The following is a 27285-nucleotide window of genomic DNA, read 5'->3' on the forward strand; positions in this document are numbered from 1 at the left end:
CACTGCAATACCCGCAAGAACTGTCTAATCGACATTCCCCATTGGTAGAGACCCCAAGTCTACCCTGACGCTCACCCCGCGCCCCCCACCTCTCCAGACCCTGCACACTGACGAAACTGACTTCCTGGTGGCTCCCCAACAAAAAAACACACTGCCGTGATTCTGAGCCTTTGCAAAAGCTACCTTCCCTCTCTTCTGTCTGGAAGGTCCAATCAACTTCACATGCCCTCCTCCTCTGCCAGGCCATCCGAGGATCTCCTTCGCTCTGGCTGCCCTTTGTCTACACCCCTCCTCATCCAACGTCAGAGGAGTCTGTCTGTCTGTGCATCAGACTCTCAGCTCCTCAAAGGGGCCTGAGTCTTGTCTCTCACGCATTTATCTCCCCTGCCTGTAACGGTACTCAGCTCACCGTAAACGGCCAGTAAAGGGACGAGTGGGATCGAGTCCTGCCCATCTTCATTTCATTAATAGAAGATAGGAAAGCCTGACTCCTGAGGCTCTGCATGCTCTCAGAACAATCTGCTACAGTACGCGCTTTGTGTCTAGCCTCCCTGATTGCGGTGAAACCAAAGGGACAAACTCAGAGGGCCAGCAGCAGTGGCCCTTCTGTCCTCGGACTTCTGGCGCTACACGAAGATGAAATCAACGCCAAACGCAGCCTTCCGGCCAGCCATGCAAACCAAGACCTCTCCCCAGTCCCCGGGCCAAAGCCCCCAGTGCCGAGGCCCGGCCGGTGGGCGCCAAGCTCCTTGAAGTTAAGAGGAACCGTGACATCGATGGGGTGAGCCACCAGCACAGTGAGGCTCCCTACCTGCCAAGACGGCCGGCTGCCTGACCTCAGCCCAGCAGACATGGCCGAGATGGGCCGGCCGGGTCCAATGGTCAGGACGACAGGCCGGCTTTACAGACTAACAGCCAGAGCAAGCGCAGCTCCTCTGGATGTTCATCATCTTCACACACTGCACTCTCCAAGCTCCGATTTGTGAGGTGGAAGCAGTTCTGAAAACTACACTTCACGGGGCGAGCGGGGAGGAACACACCACGGCTGTGCTTCCAGGAAGGCTGAGAGAGAGGCTGCGACCAGGCGGTTACAGCTGCTGGCAGTTCAGACAGACACCTCCTGCTCACAGACCGAAGGCAAAGAAACGCAGGCCACGCGCTGGGCTGCCGAGTTTAGTTTATTTATTTTAAGACCACCGCCCTGCAATTTCCAGAGAGAAAATACAAAACAAGAAACGGACTTGGTTTCAAACACGTGCACAGTGTGCTGGAGTTGAGCATTACTGGCGATGCTCACGGAGAGTGCAGCTCGCTCGGGCGCCTCAGCGTTCCTGAGGAATGAACGTGGTTTCTCCTGCCCTCCCCCTGGGGTGCTCTCAGGCGTGAGTCACTGCTCCTGCTCCTGGAAAGGAAGGACACTCCGTTAGCAGGCGCGCATGGCCTCCTGACGAGCCCCTCCAACCTGCCGCCGCAGGGCAGGCGCACAGGGCCCTACCAGCATCTGCTTGAAACCTGTCTCACTCTCAAGAGGACCGTCTCCAGCACACCAGGTTAACACCCAGCAGAGGGCGGGTCCCAGGTGGGTGGAGAGAGCGCAGCGCTGCGATCAAACGGCCTACTAACGCTGGGAGCTCTGGCAAGTTCCTAACCCCGGAAAAGTTCAGTTTTCTCATCTGCTGAACGAGGGTCATAAAACCTCCGTCGCAGATCTGCTGGGAGAGGTCTAGAGAAGGAACACAAAGATAAAGCACCCAGGATGGCCCACAGGGCGTAGCAGGCGCTCAGCAATCACCACCCCATATTACGACTACACTGGAAAAGCCCCAAGCCGCAGTCCTGCTCCTCTCCTCAGAGACTAGAGGCTGACAACATCGAGGCGCAGACTCGAGCTCAGATAAAGTTACAGGCCGCGCTGGAGCAGCACGCACGGGGCTGTAAAACCTCTAACAGCATTTTCCACAGTAACTCCCAGCCATTAAATATACACACATATAATCACCCCTGAGCCATTTATCCATGACAACTCAGTTTGGAACAATGAAAACATTTCAATTAAAAGACCTAAAGCTCCTCTCCCTGTTCCTTTCTATTCTCCTCCAGACTCAGCTGCGGGGCCACGAGGGGAGGAGCCGGGAGCAGGGAAACTGCCCGTGGTCAGCGCTGGTACCATGCAGCTGCCCTCCGCCCGTGCGGGCCCCCAGACACCCACCCTGGCCTTGGCGTAGGGGCAGGTCATGACGACTGAGGGCCTGCCTGCGCAAGGCTCTCCCGCCTCCCCTGCTCCCAGTCCCCTCTCCAGGGCTGCACAGGCTGGCCAGTGGGCAGCTGGCAGTCTACGCACCTTCTCAGATAGGGGCTTCCGAGCTGGGACGCTCGTTTGTACCCCATTCTCTGCCCTGCTTGTTAGTACGGTGGACAATGGACGAGTCAGCCACCCGTTCTTGGCTGGCCTCCTCTGTAATAACCAATATTTCTGTTTATATAGCACCTCAGAGCTTGAAGACATTTTCACATTTAATCTGCACAGCAATCCCATAGGCAGAAATTACCTCATAAGTGAGAAAAGAAGGGAAGAACTCCAGAGCACCCAGAAAGCACACAGGGGGGTGTCCTGGCTTCTGGGCTCTCTTCCCTGGGCCCCGCTGCGGCCCAGACCAGTGATTCTAGCTCGAGGTTAACCGAGAAGGCAGACGACTCTGCACATCCCAAGAAGGAGAAGTTCTTCATGAAGGTGGTGGTGTGTGACAGTGATGCCTTAGTAAGCCTGACGCCCCGAGGCCACCAGCGCGTCTAGTGAGATACACAACTTACCTCATTCATTTATTTTACATTTATTTGAGCACCTACTTTGTTCCAAGCCCCGATACAAAAATAAACAGCACCTCCGTCCGGAGGCTGCTACGCACAGAAACTTTTAGGAAACGGGATACGTCCTTTCACTTGAGGCAAGTGTTAAACTTTTGCATCTTCTTTGCGTCATTAAAAACCCATCTGTAGACAAGACTGCAGCAGAATCGGGCGGGACTCACAGTCAAGAACGTGCCCTCTTCAGTAGAAAGCAGAAGCACGACTGAGTTCAGGAGTCTAGGTTTAGCCTGAATGTGTGTGACATGTTTACCGGGCACTCTGATATCCTGAACAAGAGTGCTGCCTACAGAAAGGAGAATTTAATAGAATCTGCTTCACTGTGATGATTCAAGTCAATTCACTTACGAGCTCAGCGGTGCCACAAAGACCTCGGTTTATTTATCATTTATCGTATTTATTATTACCTGCACTCTAAAGAATTCTCTGAGGAGGCAGGAGGAAGAAAGAGAAGTACCAGTTCTGTACGTACTTTGACGTATTTTCCGTGTAGAAGGTACGGAGCCTGGAAATCATGCTGACAATTGGAGTAGGCCATTCCAAATCCCATTCCAGAGCCAAAGGCTAATGGCCACATTCTTCCTGGTGAGCAGAAAAGGAAAACCCCAAGAGGGAACTGTGAGAAGAAAATAAAAGTTTTCCTCTGGCTTCAATACACTTGCTTAGGGTTCAGTGAACATTCAGCATGCACCACGCTGCTGACTGTTACATGCCACACGTCTCTGTCAGGGTCTCACCACCAGCCCAGGGGAGGTGCCGATTAAGTACCCGTGCTACCAGACTTGAAGTCTTAGGTGGTACAATATGAACACAGCAGACACAGTGGAGCCTGTTAACTTTTCTATGCCAGTTCTAACCATCTGCTCATTTCAACTAATTCTTAAAACTTATCATAATAATACCAGTAAGGTCTTTGAATTTTTAAAGTATGTAAGAACTTCACCAATATTTACATATTTTAATTCTACTAAGTCATGAGGTTTACTTAAGCTAATGCCATAGACGATTACTTCACACTAGCACTGGTTCACTGGGATTCTCCAGTTGTGTATTCCCCACCAGTTCCTCATGGAAGGAGGTCAAAGTGACCCTATGGCTTCTATTCAATAGCCAAACTTGAGAAGTTCTTCCACCGAATGAAAGGGACACTGCCTGCCCTTCGCTCAGGAGAATTTCTGGCCAAAAAGCCTATTTATTTCAGGTCCACTTCTTTTTATTACCAGCAGGACTTTTGTTTTCAAACTGCTTTAGAAAAAACTGTAACTAATTAGAATTATTTGAGAGCGTAGATTTGGCCAAATGACTCACTGGCATAAAGTACAGGCTTTTTTTTTAATGATATCAGGCACCCTGACTTAGTGCCCGGGGGAGTTCTGGAGATGCCCACCCGTTACCCTGACTTAGTGCCCGGGGGAGTTCTGGAGATGCCCACCCGTTACCCTGACTTAGCGCCCGGGGGAGTTCTGGAGATGCCCACCCGTTCCGGCCTCACTTGCGCCTGTGGTCTCTGTCTAGCTCACTGTGCAGTGGCCTACCTAAACCCACACGTGGATGCTGGCGGCCGCGGGCTGTGCCTCCAGCAGCGTCCCTGCCGCGCACGTGGACCCTAGGACGTTACGCACACAGGCAGGAAGGCACACTTACTTTTAAAGAGGGTAAGTGAGAAAACAAGTCCTAATCCAAAGCCAGTACCTACAAAAGAGGGAGGAAAAACATGTTAAACACCTTAACAGTAACTTGACAAAAATAAAATGAACATTTCATAAATGTGAACATCTACAAGACAGATGTTTTTAACTTGGTAGAGAGACGAGCTTCTTGTTTCTAACTTCCTTCTTGTCGTCAGAGGCCGTGTCTACGCCTGCGGTCCCCTCGGCCCCACCAGGGGATAAGAACTTTCTCCCCCATTCTGTCTAGACGAGTCTCGGGGGTGGGGGGGAGAAGCCAGGAGACAGTTCTGAAAAGATGCTCTCGCATGGCTTGCAGACAGCCTCCAGCACCTCGGGCCCCCGCGCCACCTTCCCAGGCACGCCACGGCCGGCACGCCAGGTGAACACCCTCAGCGGGAAGCTCCCCTGGCTGTTTCGGCATTTTGAGTGATGGCGACGTTTTGAGGAAGATGGAAAGGAGCAATCCTGAGGAGCTGCTGCCACAAGTCAGACTGTCCAGACGGGGAAAGCACGTCCTCAAGCGTGGACATCAGGCCCCTCTCCTCGCTGACTCACGGGGCACTTTTAACCACCATCTTTCAAGATGAAAAAACAGATGCAACCCTGTTTTAATGATCTGGTAGGAAAAAAAAAACTTTAAATACCTAATTTTAAATCAAACTTCACAGGAACCTTAAGCTTGGAGCCAAAAAAAAAAGCTAAATCCTCATTTTGACCAATCTTTCTCAACCTTGGTCATTCTGTTGATATGGTCATAATTTATTTTCTTTAAAAAAGAAGAAAAACATTAATGAATGTATTTAATTATATAAACTCAACTTCAACTTAAATAGTATCTATAATCACAGATTCGAGCGCCAGCTGTACTTTTTTAATAAGGCACGTTTTAAATGAATGCAGAATAATTAAAATAAAAATTTACTTGTGGTACCACTTTAGGAAAAAAATCATCACATACTGTAGAGACACATGTCCCAAACTTTGAGATAAACTTATTTTTCCATTATCAAAAAAGTAAAGTTACACATGCCAAGGAAGAGAGCCAAGCCCTGATTTCTCCTCAGACTTGACAGTTAATTGTTTTCAGACTTTTCAGAGTATCCTGATGTTCTTTACTAAGTGTCTGCCCCAGGGTCCAACAGAGCCCTGACCAACTTCTCCACGATTAAGCACCACATAAAGGTCCGATTCTCACTTGCCTTAACGGTTTTCAAATACGCGCTGTTGGAATTCCGAGAGCCTCCTCCCTGTCTAAGCATGAATGTAGGCTAGGCAGTGTGAACACTCAAAGCACTCCTCAGTCAGCAAACCTGACCTTTCTGCTCCAGACACAGACAGCTTCATCTTAAGCAAGTAAGCTAACCCACACCTTTTCTGCTTCACCTGTGCAACAATCCCGCTGATGCTGGCCTGATCAAGTGTTTATGCTATTACCCAGAGTGAGTTCTGATAAGCCTCTTACCCTCTACATGTGGCCATGATGCGCTTCCTTCCTATGACTGTACCCTACAGAAACATGTATTTTAGTTACAAACCATGCTTTTGCACTGTCCGACAGGCCCTGCACTAGGTACTGTTGCCCAGCTTTAAAATGCAGCATCTGAAGATCTCTCGCGTCATCCCGATTTCCATGCAGTTTAATGAAGTGATGGAAAACCTGTCAGTTTACAGACCACAATGGTTAACCTATTCCAGGCTGACATAAAGAGAAGGGAAAGGAACAAACATCAGTATCTCCCATGAGTACCCAACATTCCCTCCCTACTCCACCAAAAATTCTTGTAAACCAAACAGCAGCCTGACACGGTACTATCCCCAGTTTCCAGATGCAGAAAATAACCTGCTCAAGGACACGTTCAGTCGGTGAAGAGCAGTGACCTGGGCCCGAGTCTGCCAGACTGCAAAGCCCAGATCCCCCCAGCGCCAACCCCTGAACAACTGATGCCTCCCAAGGGAAACTGGAGGATCGAGATTCCTACTGCCAGCGAAGCAGGATTCAGCCAAAACCCAAGTGTGCCTCCCGTGCGACAGCCCAGGACGCTAGGCAACCAGGGCAGCAACAAGCCCGCACAGGGCCAGCTGGGCTTGTTCAGATCTGTCCCAGGCTCGCCTGCCGCCCCTGTCACAGACACGAGTCTACCTGGAGGGTGTGCTGCAAGGGCTTCAGAGACGCAGCCATCGCGACTGCCGCTCCCCAGCAGGGGTCTGCTGCTGCCTGGCTTTCTAAAATGGCATGGGCTTCCATTTCAAAGTAACCTGCCTCACCCCCTTGCAGCTGGAAGATGAGTAAGACAGTAAATTGGTCCTAGAAAATGAGGTAAAGAATTTGGACTGGCCCACAGATTTCAAACCAGGCAGTGGGATGGGGATGTAGGCCAGTACAAACACAATGGCTCACAATCAGAGCGTTTGGTCTTCTCCATCTGGAAGGCAATTTTTTGGCAAACAAATCAAAAGCCCAAAAGGAAAATATTTCAGCACTTTCCTTGTCCCTCTGATTCCATGCCTGTCTCTATTTTCCCCCAAGGAAAGAAAGCTCTCTGACGCTCAACTTTTCCTAACAGTAGATTAAGAGTGGTGCTAAAGCCAGTGCTACCGGTTATCACTCAGCCACAAAGAGGAGAAAGGCTTCACATCAACCAGGACAAGCCGAAAATCTTTCCTCTCTACACTTCATTCAAGTTGAGGTATATGCCTGACCACTTCAATTCTGCTACTATTAAAGGCGTGTGTGTGTGTGTGTTAGCCACTCAGTCGTGTCCGACTCTCTGCGACCCCAGGCTCCTCTGTCCATGGAATTCTCCAGGCAAGGGCACTAGGGTGGGTGGCCATGTCCTTTTCCAGGGGACCTTCCTGACCCAGGGACTGAACCCAGGTCTCCAGCATTTCAGGCAGATTCTTTACCATCTGAGCCACCAGGGAAGCCCTATTAAAGGCATTTACTTGCAAGTATAAACTGGGATCAAAATCACAGTTCAGACTAGCCTGAAGCAGAAGTATATACTCTATGCTCTTAAGTTCAGCTGCGACATCTTCGATTCTTAAGAGTGATTTTTTTTCCTCCATTTCTATATTTTTAAGACACAAAATACCAAGTCTGGTCCCTTCAGAAAAAATGACGCAGAAGCTGATGTTTAAATGCCAACACTTTCAGTCGGCTATCTCGGTTATTTCAGAGATAAACAATGGTGGAACTGCTGACGAGTTTCACAGGTTCAAGTTCTCACATGCTCAATTTTCTTTTAAAAGGCAACATGTTGCTTCAAAGAAAGTCCCACCTGATCAGGGGACACCAACTCCACAGCTGTTCCCACTAAAGACTGGCACCTCTAGGCCAGGTTTAAACTTCCTAACAATAAAACATGAAAGGTTTGTCTTACAATAAAAACAAACCAACATGGAAAAAGAGGAGAGTTCTCTCAGCCTTTGGCCACTTCTTTTTTGTTGTTGCATTTCAAGTTCTCTTAGAAGAAAAAAGCCAGAGGAAAAAGTACAAAGCATTTTTCACCTTCCCTGGAAGCAAATATTTAACTATGAATAAAATTTATATAACTCTGCCTCCCCGTTTAAGCCTGTTCTTTTGGCCCATGCTGTCTGGAATGACAAATAACTCTAAAGTAAAGAAATGCCTGATTGTAGGTACACATCTTCCGAATGGCAAAGTCCACCAAGGGGAAGGCAGGGAACAAGGCAAAAAGAAAAACCACCCCGAGAGAGCAGCCTTATGGAATCGACATTAGGCAAGAAGCCATGCTCTGAAACCATTCCTTCTGGAGAGGAAAAAGAATTGGCACAAATTCTTTCAAAAAGAAATTGCTCCGAATCAATCTAACCGGCCCTTTAATGCATGTTTAGTGCCCAAAAGGACATCATAAAATGGGCCAGTAGATAAACACACGTTTTTCAGTTCATCTGATACTATTTTAGTAACAAACAACAGAGAACTCACTCCACTAACTACATAAAAAAATACTGCCTCATCGTATGCCCAAGTGGATTTTATAACAAATTTAAAAGAATACCAACTACCAGCAGTGTACCAGTGTACACCCCAAGCCACATGTGTGTGTGGTGGGGGGATCTATGTTGACGGCCATTACTGTGACACATGGACAAGTCACCATGCCACATATCACGAAGCTCGACTTTACTGAAATACTGAGAAAGCAAACATAACCAGCAAGAATTAAGCAGCAGGCCACATAATCTGACTGCAGTCCTGAGGTACAAATGTTTGGGTTTTTTGGCTATCCTACAAGGCATGCAGGGCCTTAGCTCCCTGACCAGAGACTGAACCCAGGCCCCCGGCAGTGGAGCATGGAGTCTAAACCACTGGACCGCCAGGAAGTCCCAGAAATGTACTTTGGATGTCAGTCCCTAAGCAGAACAAGTTGGAGAAATAAAGGTTCCTATGGAATCAACTTTGTAGAAGTAATTGTCAACAAACATTCAACTGAGGAATAACTCACTGCTGGGGGAAGCATTAAAAAAAATCCTCAGAAAGTCACTTAAAAAACATGTCCATGAAAAACTGATCATAGGGGAAAGAAGACCACAGACCTTTTATTTATCGATAATTGATTATATAACTAAGATCTCACTCCAGCTTATTAACATTTTAAACAAAGCTCCTAAATTCCTAAGTCCAATGTGTGGTTTATCAATGCTAAATCTTGATCTACATCTACCATTTTACTTTGTATAATAACATATCAAGATGGAACAGCACACACTTAAGTACCACACTCAATGGCAGGTTATGAGAAACTACAGCAATTACAAGCAAGTTTAAGAGTCTAGGAGCCATATGCCAAACAACTTTATTCTTAAATGACAGAAAGAAAAGACACAGCTTCCAAAATACGAGACTTACCTTCCCACTGCGTGTGACGCAAGAGCACGGATGCTGTCGGGACACAGGCCCAGTTCAGAGCCCTCTGACCTCAGGGCGAGTGCTTTAGCCTCACCTGCCCTCAGCACGCTCATCTACGAGCATCGCTGTGTTAGGAAAGTATAAGGATCTGCAGTCTGACACAGACTTCAATAAATGGTGGTTAGGTCTGCTACCTCTCTAAAAACACACTCAAAAGATGTCAGAAGTGTAACATAACTGTTTTTCTCAGCGCAGTTTTGTTTTGTGTGTCCATTGGATTTTAAAAAATACAAAACAAACAAACAAACAAAACAAAACAAAAAGTTAATCCCTCCATTAAAACACAACTCCACAGGAGGATCGCACTGTCAGTGAACCACAGCTGAAGACTGGAATCTTTGTTATCCACTCTGCATAGCTGACTTTTTTTTCACAGGCAATAGCAACTGTTCATAGAAATACATTTTTTTTAAAAACAAAATAGGGGATTCCTTCAGATTCATTGCTGAAGTAGAACATGTTGCTTTAAAATACAACATTTTCCTAGAGGTGCCTTGTGTTTAATAAAGCTGTATTTATGCTTCGCACATGGATTAATGTCAAACTGACCTATTTATAATGGGTGTTCTTTCCTGTTCAATCATGTTTCTATAACACTATTACAATCATCAAATGCATTTGTCAGAACAAACAAGAATGTGCCTTTATAGAAAAGTACCCTTGGGACTGAATTTAGTGAGAATTACATTTCCAAGAAACATTCCTGATTTATGAAAGATGCTCAGGGCCCAATTTATGAGGGGAAAAAAAATAGTTTTAAGTCAATTCCAAACTGTGTTACTTAATCCTTTGAGGCAAAGACAGATTGTCCCAGGTGTCCATGTGTAAATGCCAAGTCATGTGAAGCAACCCAGAAAGTGTGCCAGACAACGGCCCAGAGATGGCAAATGCGGTCGGTGTTAATCAGCTTCTCACAAGTCAACACCGCCGCAGGCTAAGAAGGTGGCTATTGCACAAGACCTCGCCCTTCCTGTGCCTCCCGTATGCAGAGGCTGAACGTCTGTAGGAATGTCTGGGGTGGACATCAATTACCAGGACTCTGGTCAGAACAAGTAAAGCAGTCGGCCAAAAGGAGTAAAGACACGGAAGGTAAGTGTGGAAGCCATTACAGCACTGGTGTGCTGCTTCCAGAAAAGTCACCTCTCGACCAGGGTCCTTCCAGATGAGAGCACACAGCACACGATCCAGCCTTCAGAATGCCGACAGCTGTATGGCTTTTCAAGAACGCACAAAAGAAACGTGGCTGTATACATTTTACTTAAATATAGTTTATTCACATGTGGGCAGAGGATGCGGGAAAATAAGCAGCTCTGATGACTATTAAAGGGACACTGAAGAAAATGCAGAATTACTAAGTTTCAAAAAACACAACCAAAGAAGCCTCTGCCGCTGCTGAGTCACTAAGTCGTGTCTGACTCTTCGGTGACCAACCCCATGGACTGTAGGTGCCATGCACTGGATTTATTGGGGGGAAGTGGTGCTTTGGGATTCCTTGGTGGCTCAGACGGTTAAGAATCTGCCTGCAATGCAGGAGACCCAAGTTCAATCCCTGGGTAAGGAAGTTCCCCTGGAGGGCATGGCAACCCACTCCAGTGCTCTTGCCTGGAGAACTGCATGGACAGAGGAGCCTGGTGGGCTACAGTGCACGGGGCTGCCAAGAGTGGGACACAACTGAGTGACTAACACTTCTGAGGTACTAACATTTATAGAGTGGCAGACACTGACGATGGAGAAGGAAATGGCAACCCACTCCAGTGTTCTTGCCTAGAGAATCCTGTGGACAGAGGAGCCCAGTGGGCTGCTGTCCACAGGGTCGCACAGAGTCAGACACGACTGAAGCGACTTAGCAGCAGCAGGCATTGATATACCAACGTTTCCATATATTATTGCCAGGAGCCAGCCTGCGGAACTCCACCCGTGGCAAAGGTCATGAGGGAGGAGGCTCGGCATACGCAAAGGCGGGATCGAGCCTCAGGAGTCCCCCTGGAAATTCTCGAGCATCTACCCCCAAAACCAGAGTCTGCCTACTTTCTGCTTTGTGCTGTCACCTACACCTCCGACTTTACGGGGGGCTGTCCCCCACTACCTCTCTCTGAAAAAGAGTTAGCTTACAGCTCCAGTTAATAATTCCTGGGTGTGACAGTGTTTCAACCTACAAACTCCTTTGGAAATCCTCTAGCCTGCCTGAATAGGTTTTTCCGGCCACATGTGATTGTTCAGAGCCTCCCAACTGTGAGAGGCAGGAGATGTTCTAAACTGTCTAAACACAGATTCCTTTGAGTAGTTAAGAGATTGATTAGAAATTGTATTGGTGAAGGGTTTTTCACTTGTTGGGCCAATGTTTGCTGCTAAGTCTCCATACTCCTTACCTACTGTGTCCTTGGCAGTGTATTGATTGATATAATGGGTGTATAGAAATGTAAGTAGTAGCCTCAATGTTTGTAACCTTGGACCCTTGAGTTAATTCTTTTCTTGATTGAGCCCACCTCACCTTTGCCCTATAGGAATGCAGCTTTATCCAATGCCTTTTGGAGGCTGGCACCTGACTTTAGAATAATCACCTTTAGAGAAAAATAAGTCTCTTAAAATGTTAACAGGCCTCCTGGCCAGAAGATGATGTAAATCACCTAAACTTTTGCATATGATAAGTCTGAAAGCCTGGCTTCGATTAGGATCAGGAACTTCTGTCCTTGCATGACTCTACCCCTTCCCCCATTATCCTCTATGCACAACTTAAGGTATAAAACTACTTTGGAAAATAAAGTACGCCCTTTTTGTTCATCGAAATTTGGTCTCCCCATGTCGTTCTTTCTTTCACCTTCTGGCTGAATTTTTCCTCTGAGGTGGGGAAGCTCGTCCTACTAATTTTGCTTGGGCTTCTAAGATCTGACCGGGGAGGCCTTAGTGTCTCCTCTCCTTCGGGAGAACGGGAGGACGCCTGCAGCCTTCGGAGGTGACGTAAATTCCCTGCTTTGGAATTTTATTCAGCCTCTTTTCTTCACTGAATTTCTTCGCTGAGCTATCCTTATTTCACCACTCTTTATATCCTTAATAAACATTTAATTAAGCAGTTGTTTCCTGATCTCGCCGACGCCGTCCCCGCTTCGAATTCCCTGGATCCACCGGGGCTGGACCCCGGCATATTATTTCATTTGAACCACAGAACCACCTATGAGGTGTATTATGATCCTGACTTACGGAAGAGGAAACAATGCAAAGAAAGGGGTTAGGTGAGTTACCCAAGAACACACAACTACGAAAGAGAACACAAACCCACGCTGTTTGACTCCAGGTCATGGCTCTTTTCTACTGGCAGAGAAAACGCTCAGGGAGAGGTCAGTCAGAAGAGCTGCAGGGAGACCAGTCTAGTGTTACACAGCACAACAAAGTGTTTTTCTGGATTTTCTGGATGGTAGTGCTTTGCATGGGTAATTTATGACTGCGTGACTCTTTAATCCCTCAAGAAAACAACAGAAACCACAGATGTCCGATTTATCAAGGATGACAACAACCCCCGCCCCAAATTACTTAGCATCAAGGAGACACAGGCACCAAGCCAAGCTGGGAGGCGCTTCCTTCTGGACACTGGCTGGAGAGAGAAGTGCCTTCCCTCCCTACCCCCCCGCCCATCAACATCAGCGCCTGCAGTCTCCTCCCTGGGACGTCAAGAGGCAACTCAGGGCCGCACTGTGCCCTCGTGTGCATCACGAGGGCTGTCGTGTGGTTTCCTTCTTGGTCCAAATGAAAAATCAACAGGGAAACAAGACCGACAGTTTCTTTTCCTTACACATTTCCTTAACCTACATTTATTAGCATTTATTAAGTAGGAAGCACTAAGGATAAATTTCTTTTCTCTTGGGGTATGTAGTGCTTATTTTCAAAAAGTGGGTAGTGGATACACAGTGGTTACATTTCAGCTACAGTGTTATGTAGATTTGGGGGTAAAACAGGTTAAACAGGATTGAGAATACTGGTTACCTACTAGTGGTCTGTCCCTTCCTTGGACAATTTATATACCCTCTCTAGGCAACAGCTTCTTTGTACTGAAAATAGGAATACTAACAGTGCCTATCTCTAACTGGGGAAGAAGAGCAAGGATGAAACAACATAACATGTAAAAAGCCTGGAAGAACAGTGCATTGCACACAGTAATTATAAATGTATTCTTCTCCCACAAAAAGCATTTCAAGAACAAATACTTACTGAGCACTGAAGGGCAAGAACACTGGGTCCACAATCAAAAAATGGGCCAAAGAACTAAACAGACATTTCGCCAAAGAAGACATACAGATGGCTAACACACACATGAAAAGATGCTCAACATCACTCATTATCAGAGAAATGCAAATCAAAACCACAATGAGGTACCATCTCACGCCGGACAGAAGGGCTGCTATGAAAAATTCTACAATCAATCAATGCTGGAGAGGGTGAGGAGAAAAGGGAACTCTCTTATACTGTTGGTGGGAATGCAAACTGGTACAGCCACTATGGAGAACAGTGTGGAGATTCTTTAAAAAACTGGAAATAGAACTGCCATCAGTTCAGTTCAGTTGCTCAGTCATGTCCGACTCTTTGTGACCCCATGAATCGCAGTACGCCAGGCCTCCCTGTCCATCACCAACTCCCGAAGTTCACTCAAACTCACATCCATCAAGTCGGTGATGCCATTCAGCCATCTCATCCTCTGTCGTCCCCTTCTCCTCCTGCCCCCAATCCCTCCCAGCATCAGAGTCTTTTCCAATGAGTCAACTCTTCCCATGAGGTGGCCAAAGTACTGGAGTTTCAGCTTTAACATCATTCCTTCCAAAGAACACCCAGGACTGATCTCCTTTAGAATGGATGGGCTGGATCTCCTTGCAGTCCAAGGGACTCTCAAGAGTCTTCTCCAACACCACAGTTCAAAAGCATCAATTCTTTGGCGCTCAGCTTTCTTCACAGTCCAACTCTCACATCCATACATGACCACTGGAAAAACCATAGCCTTGACTAGACGGACCTTTGTTGACAAAGTAATGTCTCTGCTTTTGAATATGCTATCTAGGTTGGTCATAACTTTCCTTCCAAGGAGTAAGCATCTTTTAATTTCATGGCTGCAGTCACCATCTGCAGTGATTTTGGCACCCCCAAAAAGAAAGTCAGCCACTGTTTCCACTGTTTCCCCATCTATTTCCCATGAAGTGATGGGATCAGATGCCATGATCTTCGTTTTCTGAATGTTGAGCTTTAAGCCAACTTTTTCACTCTCCTCTTTCACTTTCATCAATTATGACCCAGCAATCCCACTGCTGGGCATATACATGGAGGAAACCATAATTGAAAGAGACACGTGTACCCCAATGTTCACTGCAGCACTGTTTAGAACAGCCAAGACATGGAAGCAACCTAGATGTCCACTGGCAGATGAATGGATAAGAAACCTGTGGTACATATACACAATGGAATATTACTCAGCTATTAAAAAGAATGCATTTGAATCAGTTCTAATGAGGTGGATGAAACTGGAACCTATTATACAGAGCAAAGTAAACTAGAAAGAAAAACACCAATACAGTATATTAACACATATATGGAATTTAGAAAGATGGTAACAATGACCCTATATACGAGACAGCAAAAGAGTCACAGATGTATAGAACAGTCTTTTGGACTCCGTGGGAGAAGGCAAGGGTGGGATGATCTGAAAGAATAGCACTGAAACATGTATATTACCATATGTGAAACAGATCGCCAGTCCAGGTTCGATGCATGAGACAGGGTGCTCGGGGCCAGTGCACTGGGATGACCCTAAGGATGGGATGGGCAGGGACGTGGGAGGGGGTTCAGGATGGGGACACACGTACACCCATGGCTGATTCACGTCAATGTATAAAAAAACCACCACAATATTGTAAACTAATTAGCCTCCAATTAAAATAAATAATAAATAAATAAACTTGGCAAAAAATAAAAAGAATACTGGGTTCAACAAGAATAAGAAATAAGACAGTCTCTTCCATGGCAAGCTTGGGCTCAGGAAGGAGTAACAAGTTAGGTATCCAGAAAACTGAACAAAAGCGAATCTTGTCTTTCAGAGAGGAAGAGCGCTGCCCGTCCACAGGAAGGCGGGCGCACGTGTAGCTGAGAAGCTGCTGTTGTGTTTTTAATCTTCAAGAAGAAGGTGGCATTTCAGTTGCCTTAAATGGTAGACTTTCAACAGCCAGAGCTGAGGCGGGGGGATACACCCCCCACCCAGTGGCTGCAGAAAAGCAGGGCTCGAGCCGGGAAACGGGGGAGGGTGGCCACGCCGAAGCTCAAGGCGGGCCGCTGGGAGCAGGAGACAAGGCTGGAGAGGGCCGGAGCCTCTGAAGAACCAGGAGGTGGGCCAAGGAGTCTGCACGGCACTTAATCCAACAGGCTGGGCTTCCCTGAAGAGTTTTTAAAAAGGCAAAACACGACTGACGCTATGCTTTAGAAGAGTCATCCGACTAAGGTGTGCAGGATTACTTGGAAAGGAAGAGACATTTTGTTGGCAAAATTTACAGGTTTTAACAACTGATTAAGTGTGTGTATGTGTATCTGGGGTTTTGGGGGGGTGCAGTGGGGAAGGCTGTCAAAGAAATTGCAGAGAACTTCTACCTGGATAATTATAAAAACATTGGTGCTATTTAAAAGTTATCAAATAACCTTTTAATACAAAATTCCCTTAATAAAGCTAGAATATAACTTGATTTATACAAACGCAATATCGACAATGTTTTCATGAACACCAAACCATATCAAATAAAGTGAAGAGTATTCGCTAAGCACTTAGACGCCACGATTCAATTATCTCATTTAACCTTCACATTTAACAAGCTTCTCTTATTAGCCCCATTTTACAGACTTGGAAACTGAGACACAGATTGGTGAAGTAACGTGCCTCGGGTCACGTGTCTGGGACTGGAAACCAGACCATCCAACTCCAGAGACCTGGTCTTCAGTTGCCACATTCCTCTGCCACCAGTATGGCCTCCTCGGAGACATGAAAACCATTATAATCATCATGACTTACCAAAGGAAATGAAACAACCTTCCAAAATTCATCCGAGCCAACATTCTGTGTCGGCTTTTCCTTCACGACACGACCTGAGCACCCACTGTGTGCCAGCCACTATGCCAGGCCCCAGGAAACAAGTTTCCACTCTAAGTTCACGGTCTAGCGCTGGAATCAACTGATAATTAGAAACTCAAAGTACAAGGTACAATGAGGAAACAGGAAGTGCTGTTTCTGCTCAGCATGGAATACACAAAGGGGAGACGGGTGTTGAGGAGAGACCAAAGTATGTAGGGTCCTATTTTTCATGCAGATGGTGGAGAAGAGAGAATCTGAAGTCTGGACCTAGCCAGAGGCACTGAGAAGGGCACCCAAGCCCCCCGGAGGGTTAGAGAAGGGAGTGGGAGAGAAGGCGACAAGAGAAAGACTTCAAGGAGCTCTTGGTTGCCAAATGACCACGCGTGAGGTAGGAGATACAGAAAGACAGTCTTTGACAGCAAACTAAGGATCTTGAATATAAAGAAGGCTGAGCGCCGAAGAATTGATGCTTTTGAACTGTGACGTTGGAGAAGACTCTTGAGAGTCCCTTGGACCGCAAGGAGATCCAACCAGTCCATCTTAAAGGAAATCAGTCCTGAATATTCACTGGGAGGACTCATGCTGAAGCTGAGACTCCAATACTTTGGCCACCTGATGTGAAGAACTGACTCATTTGAAAAGACCCTGATGCTGGGAAAGACTGAAGGCGGGAGGAGAAGGGGAGGACAGAGGATGAGATGGTTGGATGGCATCACCAACTTAATGGACATGAGTCTGAGTAAACTCCGGGAGTTGGTGATGGACAGGGAAGCCTGGCGGGCTGCAGTTCATGGGGTCACACAGAGTCGGACACGACTGAGCGACTGAACTGGAGTGAAGGATCTTGGTCTCTATTACAAGTCACAGAGAAGCAATGACAGAAACCAAGCAGGGAAACAACATATCAGATGTGTGCTTTACAGCAGCCCACTCACAGCAATGAGGACAGATTTGAAAAAGCCCCATCAAAGACAGAGACAGTAACCCAGGCGGGAGCTAGGTCCAGACTTCAGATTCTCTCTTCTCTGCCATCCGCCTGAAAACCGTGATCTTACATACTTTGGTCTCTCCTCAACAGCCCTCTCTCCTCTGTGTATTCCATGCTTAGCAGAAATGAAAGAGACAGTACTAAAGGTAAGCAGGACAGGTTAAGGCAGGACTCTGACCAGGGCTTAGGAACTTCTGGGAAGTGGGAGTGACCACACTTAATGATGATTCTTAGCTAAGGAATCCTTAGCTAAGTCATGGACAGAGATACACAGAGATGGAAACGGGGGTCAAATATGTTTTAAACATACCAATGGTTTTGCATTTAACATACTGTTGGTGCCAATGGTGACTACTATCCCAGATCAGCATTCACAAAAGTGTGGCAATGACTTGCCTGAATGCGGGGGTCTTCCATGAGCAAACAACTTCTTTGCTGTTCAATTTGGTTCTCTCAGGGTGGCCAAGACTATGAGGTTTAGGAAGCAGCACCCAGCTGACTTTCTATTGCAGTAGTATTCTACACCTGATGTGAAGAGCTGACTCACCGGCAAAGACCTTGAGGCTGGCAAAGACTAACAGCAAGAGGAGAAGGGGATGACAGAGGATGAGATGGTTGGATGGCATCACCCACTCGATGGACATGAGTTTGAGTAAGCTCCAGGAGATAGTGAAGGACAGGGAAGCCTGGCGTGCTGCAGTCCATGGGGTTGCAAAGAGTCGGACATGACTCAGTGACTGAACACCACCACCCGTCTTTCTTAAAGACATCAGTAATCTTCAAAACTCCATAAATAAACCTCTCCAAATCACTGGACTTGCATACATTAAGAAATAAAAGTTTTAGTTTTCATATACTGAGTGAAGAAGAAAAGTCTTCCAAAAGATATGAGCTGAAATAAAATGAAGTTCAAGTTGCAGTTGAACAGGGGAAAAACGTTGGGGTTTTTTTCAATGGTCACAGCCAATCTCCTCTGGGAAAGCTTATGATTAGTAGCATTTATTCTAATGCCAGGACAAGTGAGATTAGAGCGGCAATGTATTGCGTTTTTACTTCTAATTAGAGAGGGATATTGTGAGCTCACATACAGGCTTATGCGGAAATGGTTAAAACAAAAATTCCTACAACTCGTTAACTTCAATTTAGTCACCTGAAATGATGCCAAGAAACTAGCAACTTTCTTAGGACTGCTTTCCTAGTAAAAAGTGAATTATGCTGCTCAAATCATATGCTTCAGTTAATCATTTAAAATCTATCTATCAAACAGGAATTTTGAGTACTTTATATGTGCAGGTTCTGACAACCAGAAACATTTGTTCTAACTCATAAACATTTGCCAAAGTAAAGTAGATCTACAAATCCATCAACAATTATGTCAGTGTTACAATAATTATAAATTATCCGAAGCAACCTAATACAGGTTTAGGTTGGATAAAGAAAATTGAAGTAAAAAGTGATGAGATGCATTTCAATTCCTCCCACATACAATGCTAACTACTAACAGAAAGCTTTAAACTTCTACCTGAAGATCCACAGTTGGAGCAACCTGATGGAGGCCCTCCCTTTAGACAGCGCCTGGCACACTGTGACCCGCCCGCCCGCCCTCGCCCCAGACCCGGCTCGCTCCCCGTCATCCATTAAGGCTGACCATACTTTCATATCCCATATTCTTCTCCAGTTTTTCTAATTTGTACCTCCCCCTTTTAAAACATGGAGCGCTTCGTGGATCTGTGTGCCATCCTTACTCAGGGGCCATGCTAATCTCTGCATCATTAGTGAATGTGCTGCCAAAATGATTACACTCTTTTCCTTTATTTGTTTCTTTATCCTTTATTTCTTATTTCTATCCCGCTATCTAAAAAGCACTTCACTTTCTCAGGACTTCCCCAGCGGTCCAGTGGTTAAGAATCCGCCTGGTGACACAGGGGCTGCGGGTTCACTTGAAGGTCGGGGGAACAAAGATCCCACACGTCCTGGACGTGCACAGCTAAGCCCGGGCGCCACCGCTATCGAGCACGCGCCCCAGAGTCCAGGAGCCGCAACTGCGGAGGCCCTGGCGCCCTGGAACCCCCGCACCACGACAAGAGGAGCCCGCGCCATGAGAGGCCCGGCGCTGCCACAGGGAAAAAGCCCTCACAGCAACAAAGGTCCAAAATAAATAAATAAAATATGTACTTATTTAAAATAAATAAATAAAATATTTATTTAAAATAAATAAATAAAATATGTACTTATTTAAAATAAAAATTAATAAAATAAACAAATAAAAATTAAATAAAAAACAACACTAGACCAAATGAACTGCTAAAGTTCTACCGGCTCTAATAATGGATAGTTCTATAAGTCTAAGGATTTACTGAAGTTATTCAAGTGGGGCCAACCAAGGAAAGCCAACAATGGTGTATCACATCCAACAAGAGCAAAGCCCATTAACCTGTCAATCAAGGAGAAACGTCACTGACAGGCACGGTTGCATGGCATCACCAACACAACGGACATGAGTCTGAGTAGGCTCTGGGAGTTGGTGATGGACAGGGAAGCCTGGCATGCAGCACTCCATGGGGGCGCAAAGAGTCAGACACGACTGAGTGACTGAACTGAACTGAATGTAATTTCAACGTTAGTGAAAAGCTTAGAGAGATTTTCACTTTAAACTACTCTATTAAATACAAAACTAGACTTAAGATATTTATTTAAAGATTACTGAATATTCACTGGAAGGACTGATGCTAGAGCTGAAACTCCAACACTTTGGCCACCCAATGCAAAGGGCTGACTCATTTGAAAAGACCCGGATGCTGGGAAAGACTAAAAGTGGGAGGAGAAGGGGACAACAGAGGATGAGATGGTTGGATGGCATCACCGACTCGATGGACATCAGTTTGAGGAAGCTCTGGGAGACAGTGAAGGACTGGGAAGCCTGGTGTGCTATGGTTCATGAGGTCGCAAAGAGTCAGAGGCACGAGTGGGCAACTGAACAACAAATTCATAATCCTCAACTACAGGAACCAACTCAGCTCAATAAATAAATGTTTTGAACAGAAACTGTTCTCATTGTTTCTTTGCTTACATTATGATTCCCTGGAAGAGGGCATGGCAACCCACTCCAGTATTCTTGCCTGCAGAATCCCAACCACAGAAGCCTGGCAGGCCATGATGCATAGGGTCACAAAGAGACACGACTGAAGTAACTTAGGGTAACTACAACAAAGTTAATGGTTCTCCGCACCAAGCATCATTATTACTCCCAAGAGGGAATCTGGATTAAGTTGACTGCTCATCATTCCATTTATATAAGCGGGATCATTTATCACACAAGATGTTCTAAAATTTACGTTTCTCACTTTATGATTATCAGGACACCTTTCTGTGACAGTACATGTCTGTTTAAAACTTTTCACGAACTATAACATATATACATAAAGCTGCGCAATTAAGTGTGCCACTCAATGAGTTTTCATAGACTAAACACACCCATGTTACCAGAACCAGAGCAAGAAACAAAGGATACCCAACACCCCCAGAAGTCTGCCTTGGGCTCTCCTAGTCAAAACTTTCCATCTGAGGGTAACCAGATTCTGACTTCTCAAAGCACAGTGTAGTTTTGCCTGGTTTTAAACCTACATAAACAGAGTCTCAGAGCATGTGCTTTGGCCCACCACTGGCTATGGATAGATACAGTCTGTTCATTATCACTGCTCTACAGTATTCAATTACATCGTGTCACAATTTGCTAACCCATTCTGTTGCTGGGCATTTGGGTAGCTTCCAGTGGGCGCTATTATGCCTAGGTAAGTTCTACAAACGTTCTAGTACAAGTTACTTGGTGAACACATGTACACACGCCTGCCGGGCACACACCGAGGCACGGAGCTGCTCTGTCATGAGATGCGCACACAGTCCGCGTCAGGAGACACCGCCAGCTTCCCAGTATTCACACTGATTCATGCTCCCACAAGCTGAGTCTGAAGGTTCTGGTTGCTTATATCTGCACAAACACTGGGTATATTTCATCTTTTTGCTTTCATTTCACTTTTCTTTTTTGGTTCTAAATAACTTTTTGGTGTATAATTTACGTGGAATAAACTGCACCCTTTTAAAGTGTAAAACTCAGTGAGTTTGGAAGCTGCACACGCGCGCGTGCGCGCGCACACACATACACACACACACGGGAAACTGCCACCACAATCAGGAAACAGTACTGTTACCACCCCCGTTCCCTTGTGACCCTCTGCAGTCCAGCCTTCTCTCTACCCTTTTCCTCTTATTTACTTTGTCATTACAGACTGGTTTGTATCTTCTAGAATTTTACATAGAAATGGAATCATGCAGTACATACTCTTTTGTGTGATTTCACTCAACATAATGATTTTGAAATGTATACATGTTGCTGTATACATGGTTTTGTATGTATGTTCCTTTTTATTAGTGACTAGTCCACTCTATGGATGGTTCACGTTTGCTGATCCATTCGCCTGTTGATGGAGATCTGGGTTCTTTCCACTTGGGGGTATGGTGAATAAAGCTGCTATGAACATTTACATACAAGACTTTTTGTGAACTTGTTTTCATTTCTCCTGAGTAAATAAATACCCAGGAGTAGAATGAGTGGATGGTATGTTTAACTTTATAAGAAACTACCAGTTTTACAAAATGGCTTTGCCATTGCACCTTCCCATCAAGAGTACACAAGAATTCCAGTTGCTCCGTATCTTAGTCAACCCTTAATGTTATCAGTCTTTTAAACTATTTTAATCGGTATATAGTGGTATCTCATTATGATTTTAATTTGCACATCCCCACACCTTAATGTTAATTTCTTTTCTTTTTTTTTTTTGCCATTAGTATAACTTATTTTGTGAAGAATCTTTTCAAACATTTTACCAATTTTCTTAAATGAATTATCTCCTTACTGCTATGATGAAATTTAAGAATTCTTTATTTATTCTTGAAACAAGCAATTTTTTTGTTCTCTTAATGGTGTCTTTCAAAGAGCAAGTTTAAAATTTTGATCAGTCAGCATATAATTTTTTTCTTTGTGATTTTGCTTTCTGTGATCTAAGAAAATTTTTTTGAATTCAAGGTCACAAAACTTTTTCTCCTAAGCTTTCTTTTAGAATTATCTAGTTTTAGCTTTGTGATCTTTGAGTTAATTTTTATGTATGATAATGAGGTATATTTTTTCCCTGTACATGGATACACAGTTACTCTAGCACAATCTGTTGAAAAGATTTTACTTTCCCCATTAAACTGCCTTGGCATCTTTGTCAAGAATGAAATTGACTGGCTTCCCTGGTGGCTCAGTGGTGAAGAATCCGCCAGTCCAGGAAGATTTCACGTGCCCTGGAGCACCTAAGCCCACGCGCCACAACTAGAGAAAGCCCATGTGCAGCAACAAAGACCCAGCACGACCGAAAGTAAATACACAGTGAACGCCCCACACACTCAGGGTCTACTCCTAGACACCAGCTGACCCCGCTGGTGTCCACGTGCATCCCTCTCTCCGACACCACACCGTCCAGTTTACTCAAGATTCACAGTAAGTCTTGACATCAGGTAACGTTAGTCTTCCAAATGTTTCTCTTTTAAAAATCCCTTTGGGAACTTCCCTGGCTATCCAGTGGTTAAGACTCCACATGTTCTCTGCAGGGGGCACAGGTTCAATCCCTGACCTTCCACGCCACCTGACATGGCCAAAAATAAAAAACCTCTCTGCTTTGTTTTGGGTTGTTTACATTTTCATATGGATTTTTTGAATGAATCTCTCAATTTCTACAAGTACCTCTGAGCATTATTTTTGTTGCTGGAACAAGAGATAAATAAGCTTCCTCACTGAACTGCTCGGAGAGTAGAAACAGGAGAGTATGACAGCGGGCCAAGTCTGATGGCATAACAGGCACTCGGTTAGTGTCAGCTTCCTCTCTTCTCCCCTCTCTTGGCCTTTAAATAAACAGGACCCAATCTAGTAATGCCCTAACATTTCACTAGTGGGTCAATGGCCATGGTAAAATTATTACCACACCAAACGACTTTTGTAAGTAAATATTTGTATTTTTACTTGGATTCGATACTGAAATGCACTTGCCAGAAAAAGCAATTCAGCATATTTACTAATAAACTGTTTCAGGCCACATTTTAGGAAAGCATAAAACCACAGCCAGAACAAAAATTCAAATCTGTTTTCGAGTTCCATATAGGGCCTAATTACATTATTCTACAATACTAACAGAAAATCCTCCTCTAGCAAGATCACAGGGTTCCATTGTTCACAATCCTGCCGCAAGTGGAAAAAGGATTCCTGCTTCCAAACATTGTTTAGAAATACATATAACAAACAAAATATGACTACTAATTCAACAACTAACATGTACTAATTTGAAACCAAACCTATAAACAATCAGAAGCCTTTGAAGTATTTCAGTTTAGCCTAACTGATACCACTCCATGCCATGGAGAGGGATCAGTCTGCAAACACAGGCTACCAAAGGGCACTTTCTGGTGGGCCACCAACACTTCGTGGTAACCCACATTTATCAGATGAACTGATACTTAAAGAAAAACAATAATTTGCTTTCTTTTTCCATGACTATTCAATTGCTTCTTTCAGTATATTTTTTAACATTAAAATGGTCTTAAACAATCAACTTAACTACATACACTTTTACTTGATTACCAGATGAACACACAAAACTGCTGATTAATTCTAAGGTAGCTCAGCTGCTAAACCATTTACTGTCCTAAATACTCTCTTAGCATGGAAGGAACAAGGCCAAAACCTTTCTTTTCATGAAGATGAACGATGACACGGCAGTAACTTCCATCTCTGTTGACTGAGCTGCATACAACCAGAGGCAAACCTAAGACATACCAGGAATAAATTAACTGCAAAATGTTACTTGGGCTCGCTCCCCTCCTGCCTCTCCTGATTGTCAACCGCAGCTCCATTCTCCACTTACACGGGTCTGACGTCAGCCCTGGCGACTCCGGCTCGTGAACTGCCACATCAGGTTCTGTAAACATTGCTGCCGCCATCGCCTCTGTCTCCCTCCACTACTCCTGCCCTCATCTTGGATCTGAGCTCCTCTAACCTCTCATCACGTTGCTTCTGACATGACTTTGCAATAGTATACTAACCCATCCCCTGCCCTCTCTCTGGCCCTTCCCAATTCATTCTCCTCGTGCTACTGCAGGGCTCTTTCTGAAATCAAACGTTCAACATTTTCTACAGAAACAGAAAACCTATCCTAAAATTCATATGGAATCTCAAGGGACCCTGAATAGCCAAAATAATCTTGAAAAAGAACAAACCAGGAGACATAATTTCTGATTTCAAAGCTTACTACAAAGCTGCGTTGTGTTGTACTTAGACACTCAGTCGTGTCCGACTCTTGCGACCCGGTGGACTGCAGGCTCCTCTGTCCATGGGGATTCTCCAGGCAAGAATACTGGAGTGGGTTGCCATGGCCTCCTCCAGGGGATCTTCCCAACCCAGGGATCGAACCCAGGCATCCTGCATTGCAGGCAGATTCTTTACCGTCTGAGCCATCAGAGAAGCCCAAGAATACTGGAGTGGGTAGCCTATCCTTTCTCCAGGGGAAATTCCTGACCCAGGATTTGACCTGGGGTCTCCTGCATTGCAGGCGGATTCCTTACCAGCTGAGCTACCCGGGAAGCCCTACTACAAAGCTACAGTTATAAGAACAGCACAGTCCTGGCCCTAGAAGTCCAGTGCTTAGGATTTAGCACTTTCCCTGATGGGCCTGGGTTCAACCTCTGGTCGAGGAACTAAGATCCCAGAAGTCAAACAGCACAGTAAAAAAACAAAACGACCAACCCAGTGTAGTACTGGCATAAAGACAGATCAATGGACTAGAAAGCCTAGAGATAAACCCCTGCAGGTATGGCCAAGGTTTCCCAGGAGATCCCGTGGTAAAAGAATCCGTCTGCCTACAATGCAAGAGATTCAGGACACGTGGGTTTGATCCCTGGGTCAGGAAGACGCCCTGAGCAGGAAATGGGAACACATTCCAGTATACCTGCCTGGAAAATTCCATGGACAGAGAAGCCTGAAGGGCTACAGATCACAACAAGAACATAAATGGTCAAATGATTTTTGACAAGGGTGCCAAAACCATTCAGTGAGGAAAGGCCTGTCTTTTCAACACACGGTCCTGGGAAAACTGGATATCCGCACGCAAAAAAAGACATAGGACAAAAGTGTCACAACACTGGGTGTGGCAACGATTTCTTGGATATGAAATCATAGAAAAAATATATAAATACACTGGTCTGTGCCTCCAGTTTCTGGCAGAGCTCCTAAATTGCTCAGAACTTCCTGGGTGATAGACACATCCTTTCCTATAATGAGGCAACTCTTGATGGGCTTCTGCATAGCTTCAAGATGAGGGCTGACCACCAGCAAGTGCAGGCCACCCTTGGAATTTTCAGCCCCACCCCTCAGCCTCCAAGAAGGGGAGAGGGGTTAGAGACTGAGTTAATGATTAATCATGGCTCCGTGATGAAGCGTCTGAAAAACCCGAAAAGTATGGGGTTCTAAAAGCTTCCAGGATGGTGAATACATCTAGGAGGGAGGCACACCCAACTCGACAGAAACAGAAACTCCTGTGCACGGGACCCTTCGGGACCTCTCTTCACCTGGCTGTGCGTTCCTATTCTTTAGTATCCTGGTAATCTGGTGGTGGTGGTTTAGCCGCTATGTCGTGTCCGACTCTTGTGACCCCATGGACTGTAGCCCTCCAGGCTCCTCTGTCCTTGGCATTTTCCAGGCAAGAATACTGGAGTGGGTTGCCATTTCCTTCTCCAGGGGAGCTTCCTGACCCAGGAATCAAACCCGGCTCTCCTGCATTGCAGGCAGATTTTTTACCACCTGAGTTATGAGGGAAGCCTAGTAAGTAAGCGGTTTTCCCGAGTTCTGTGAGCCATTCTTAACAAGTTATTGATGACTAGGAGGTAAGCACGGGAACCTCTGATTCACAGCCAGTCAAAAGCACCGGTAACAATCTGGACTTGTGACTGGCATCTGAAGCGAGACTCTCAGGGGATGTAAGCCTTGAGCCCGGAGGCTCTGTGCGGTCTTGTTAGTGTCAAAACTGAATTGTGTTATTGAACACCCAGCTAGTGTCAGAGAACAGCCTGGTGTGGAATACCCATACAGCCGACATTAGAAGAACCATGAGTACGAGAGTAGAGGAGAAATAGAGGCGTTTTTTTGCTGCTCAGACACCAAAAGCAGTCAACAAAAACTGACAAACTGGACATCATAAAAACTTTAAAATTTTGTATACCAAAAGGTAAGAGCAGAGCCAAAAGGCATCCCACATACACAGGAGAAAATATGTGCCAATCACAGATCTGATGAGGGATTAATATAAGAATATACAGAGAAATCCTAAATGCAGTAACAACAATTCAAAGATGGACAAAGGACTCAAACAGACATTTCTCCAAAGATACACAAGTGGCCAATAACCATATGAAAAGATGCCCTCGTCATCACTAATTATTAGAGAAACGCAAATCAAAGTTACAGTAAGATACTACACTAAACTGATCATGATGGCTACTATAAAAACTTTTTTAAGGAAAACAAGTATTGCTGAGGATGTGAAGAAACTGGGACTCATGGGCAGTGTTGCTAAGAATACAAAATGGTACAGTCACTGTGGAAAATAGAATGGCAGGTCCTCAAACAATTCAAAATAGAACCGCCACTGCT

General features: G+C 45.4%; 1 protein-coding gene, 1 long non-coding RNA gene and 1 pseudogene across 2 annotated transcripts in view; all 3 read right to left on the minus strand.

Moving 5' to 3' along the window:
- Positions 1-1165: 1165 nt before the first annotated feature.
- MICOS10 (mitochondrial contact site and cristae organizing system subunit 10) overlaps positions 1166-27285 on the minus strand; it is a 37994-nt gene continuing 11874 nt past the window's right edge. The window contains exons 2-4 of the mRNA XM_061394920.1: positions 4510-4557; positions 3338-3447; positions 1166-1402 (exon numbers count right to left, since the gene is read on the minus strand). Of these exons, the coding sequence (XP_061250904.1) occupies positions 1388-1402; positions 3338-3447; positions 4510-4557 (173 nt within the window). The 3' untranslated portion in view covers positions 1166-1387. The remainder of the gene's footprint in view (positions 1403-3337; positions 3448-4509; positions 4558-27285) is intronic.
- LOC133234417 (uncharacterized) lies at positions 5852-10987 on the minus strand. The gene is made up of 2 exons (XR_009732133.1): positions 6376-10987; positions 5852-6231 (listed from the first exon to the last, which is right to left on the minus strand). It is a non-coding gene; the product is annotated as an uncharacterized LOC133234417 (long non-coding RNA).
- On the minus strand, positions 19254-19349 carry LOC133236106 (U6 spliceosomal RNA; annotated as a pseudogene).

Source organism: Bos javanicus, chromosome 2 (genome assembly GCF_032452875.1).
Source record: "Bos javanicus breed banteng chromosome 2, ARS-OSU_banteng_1.0, whole genome shotgun sequence".
NCBI lineage: Eukaryota > Metazoa > Chordata > Mammalia > Artiodactyla > Bovidae > Bos > Bos javanicus.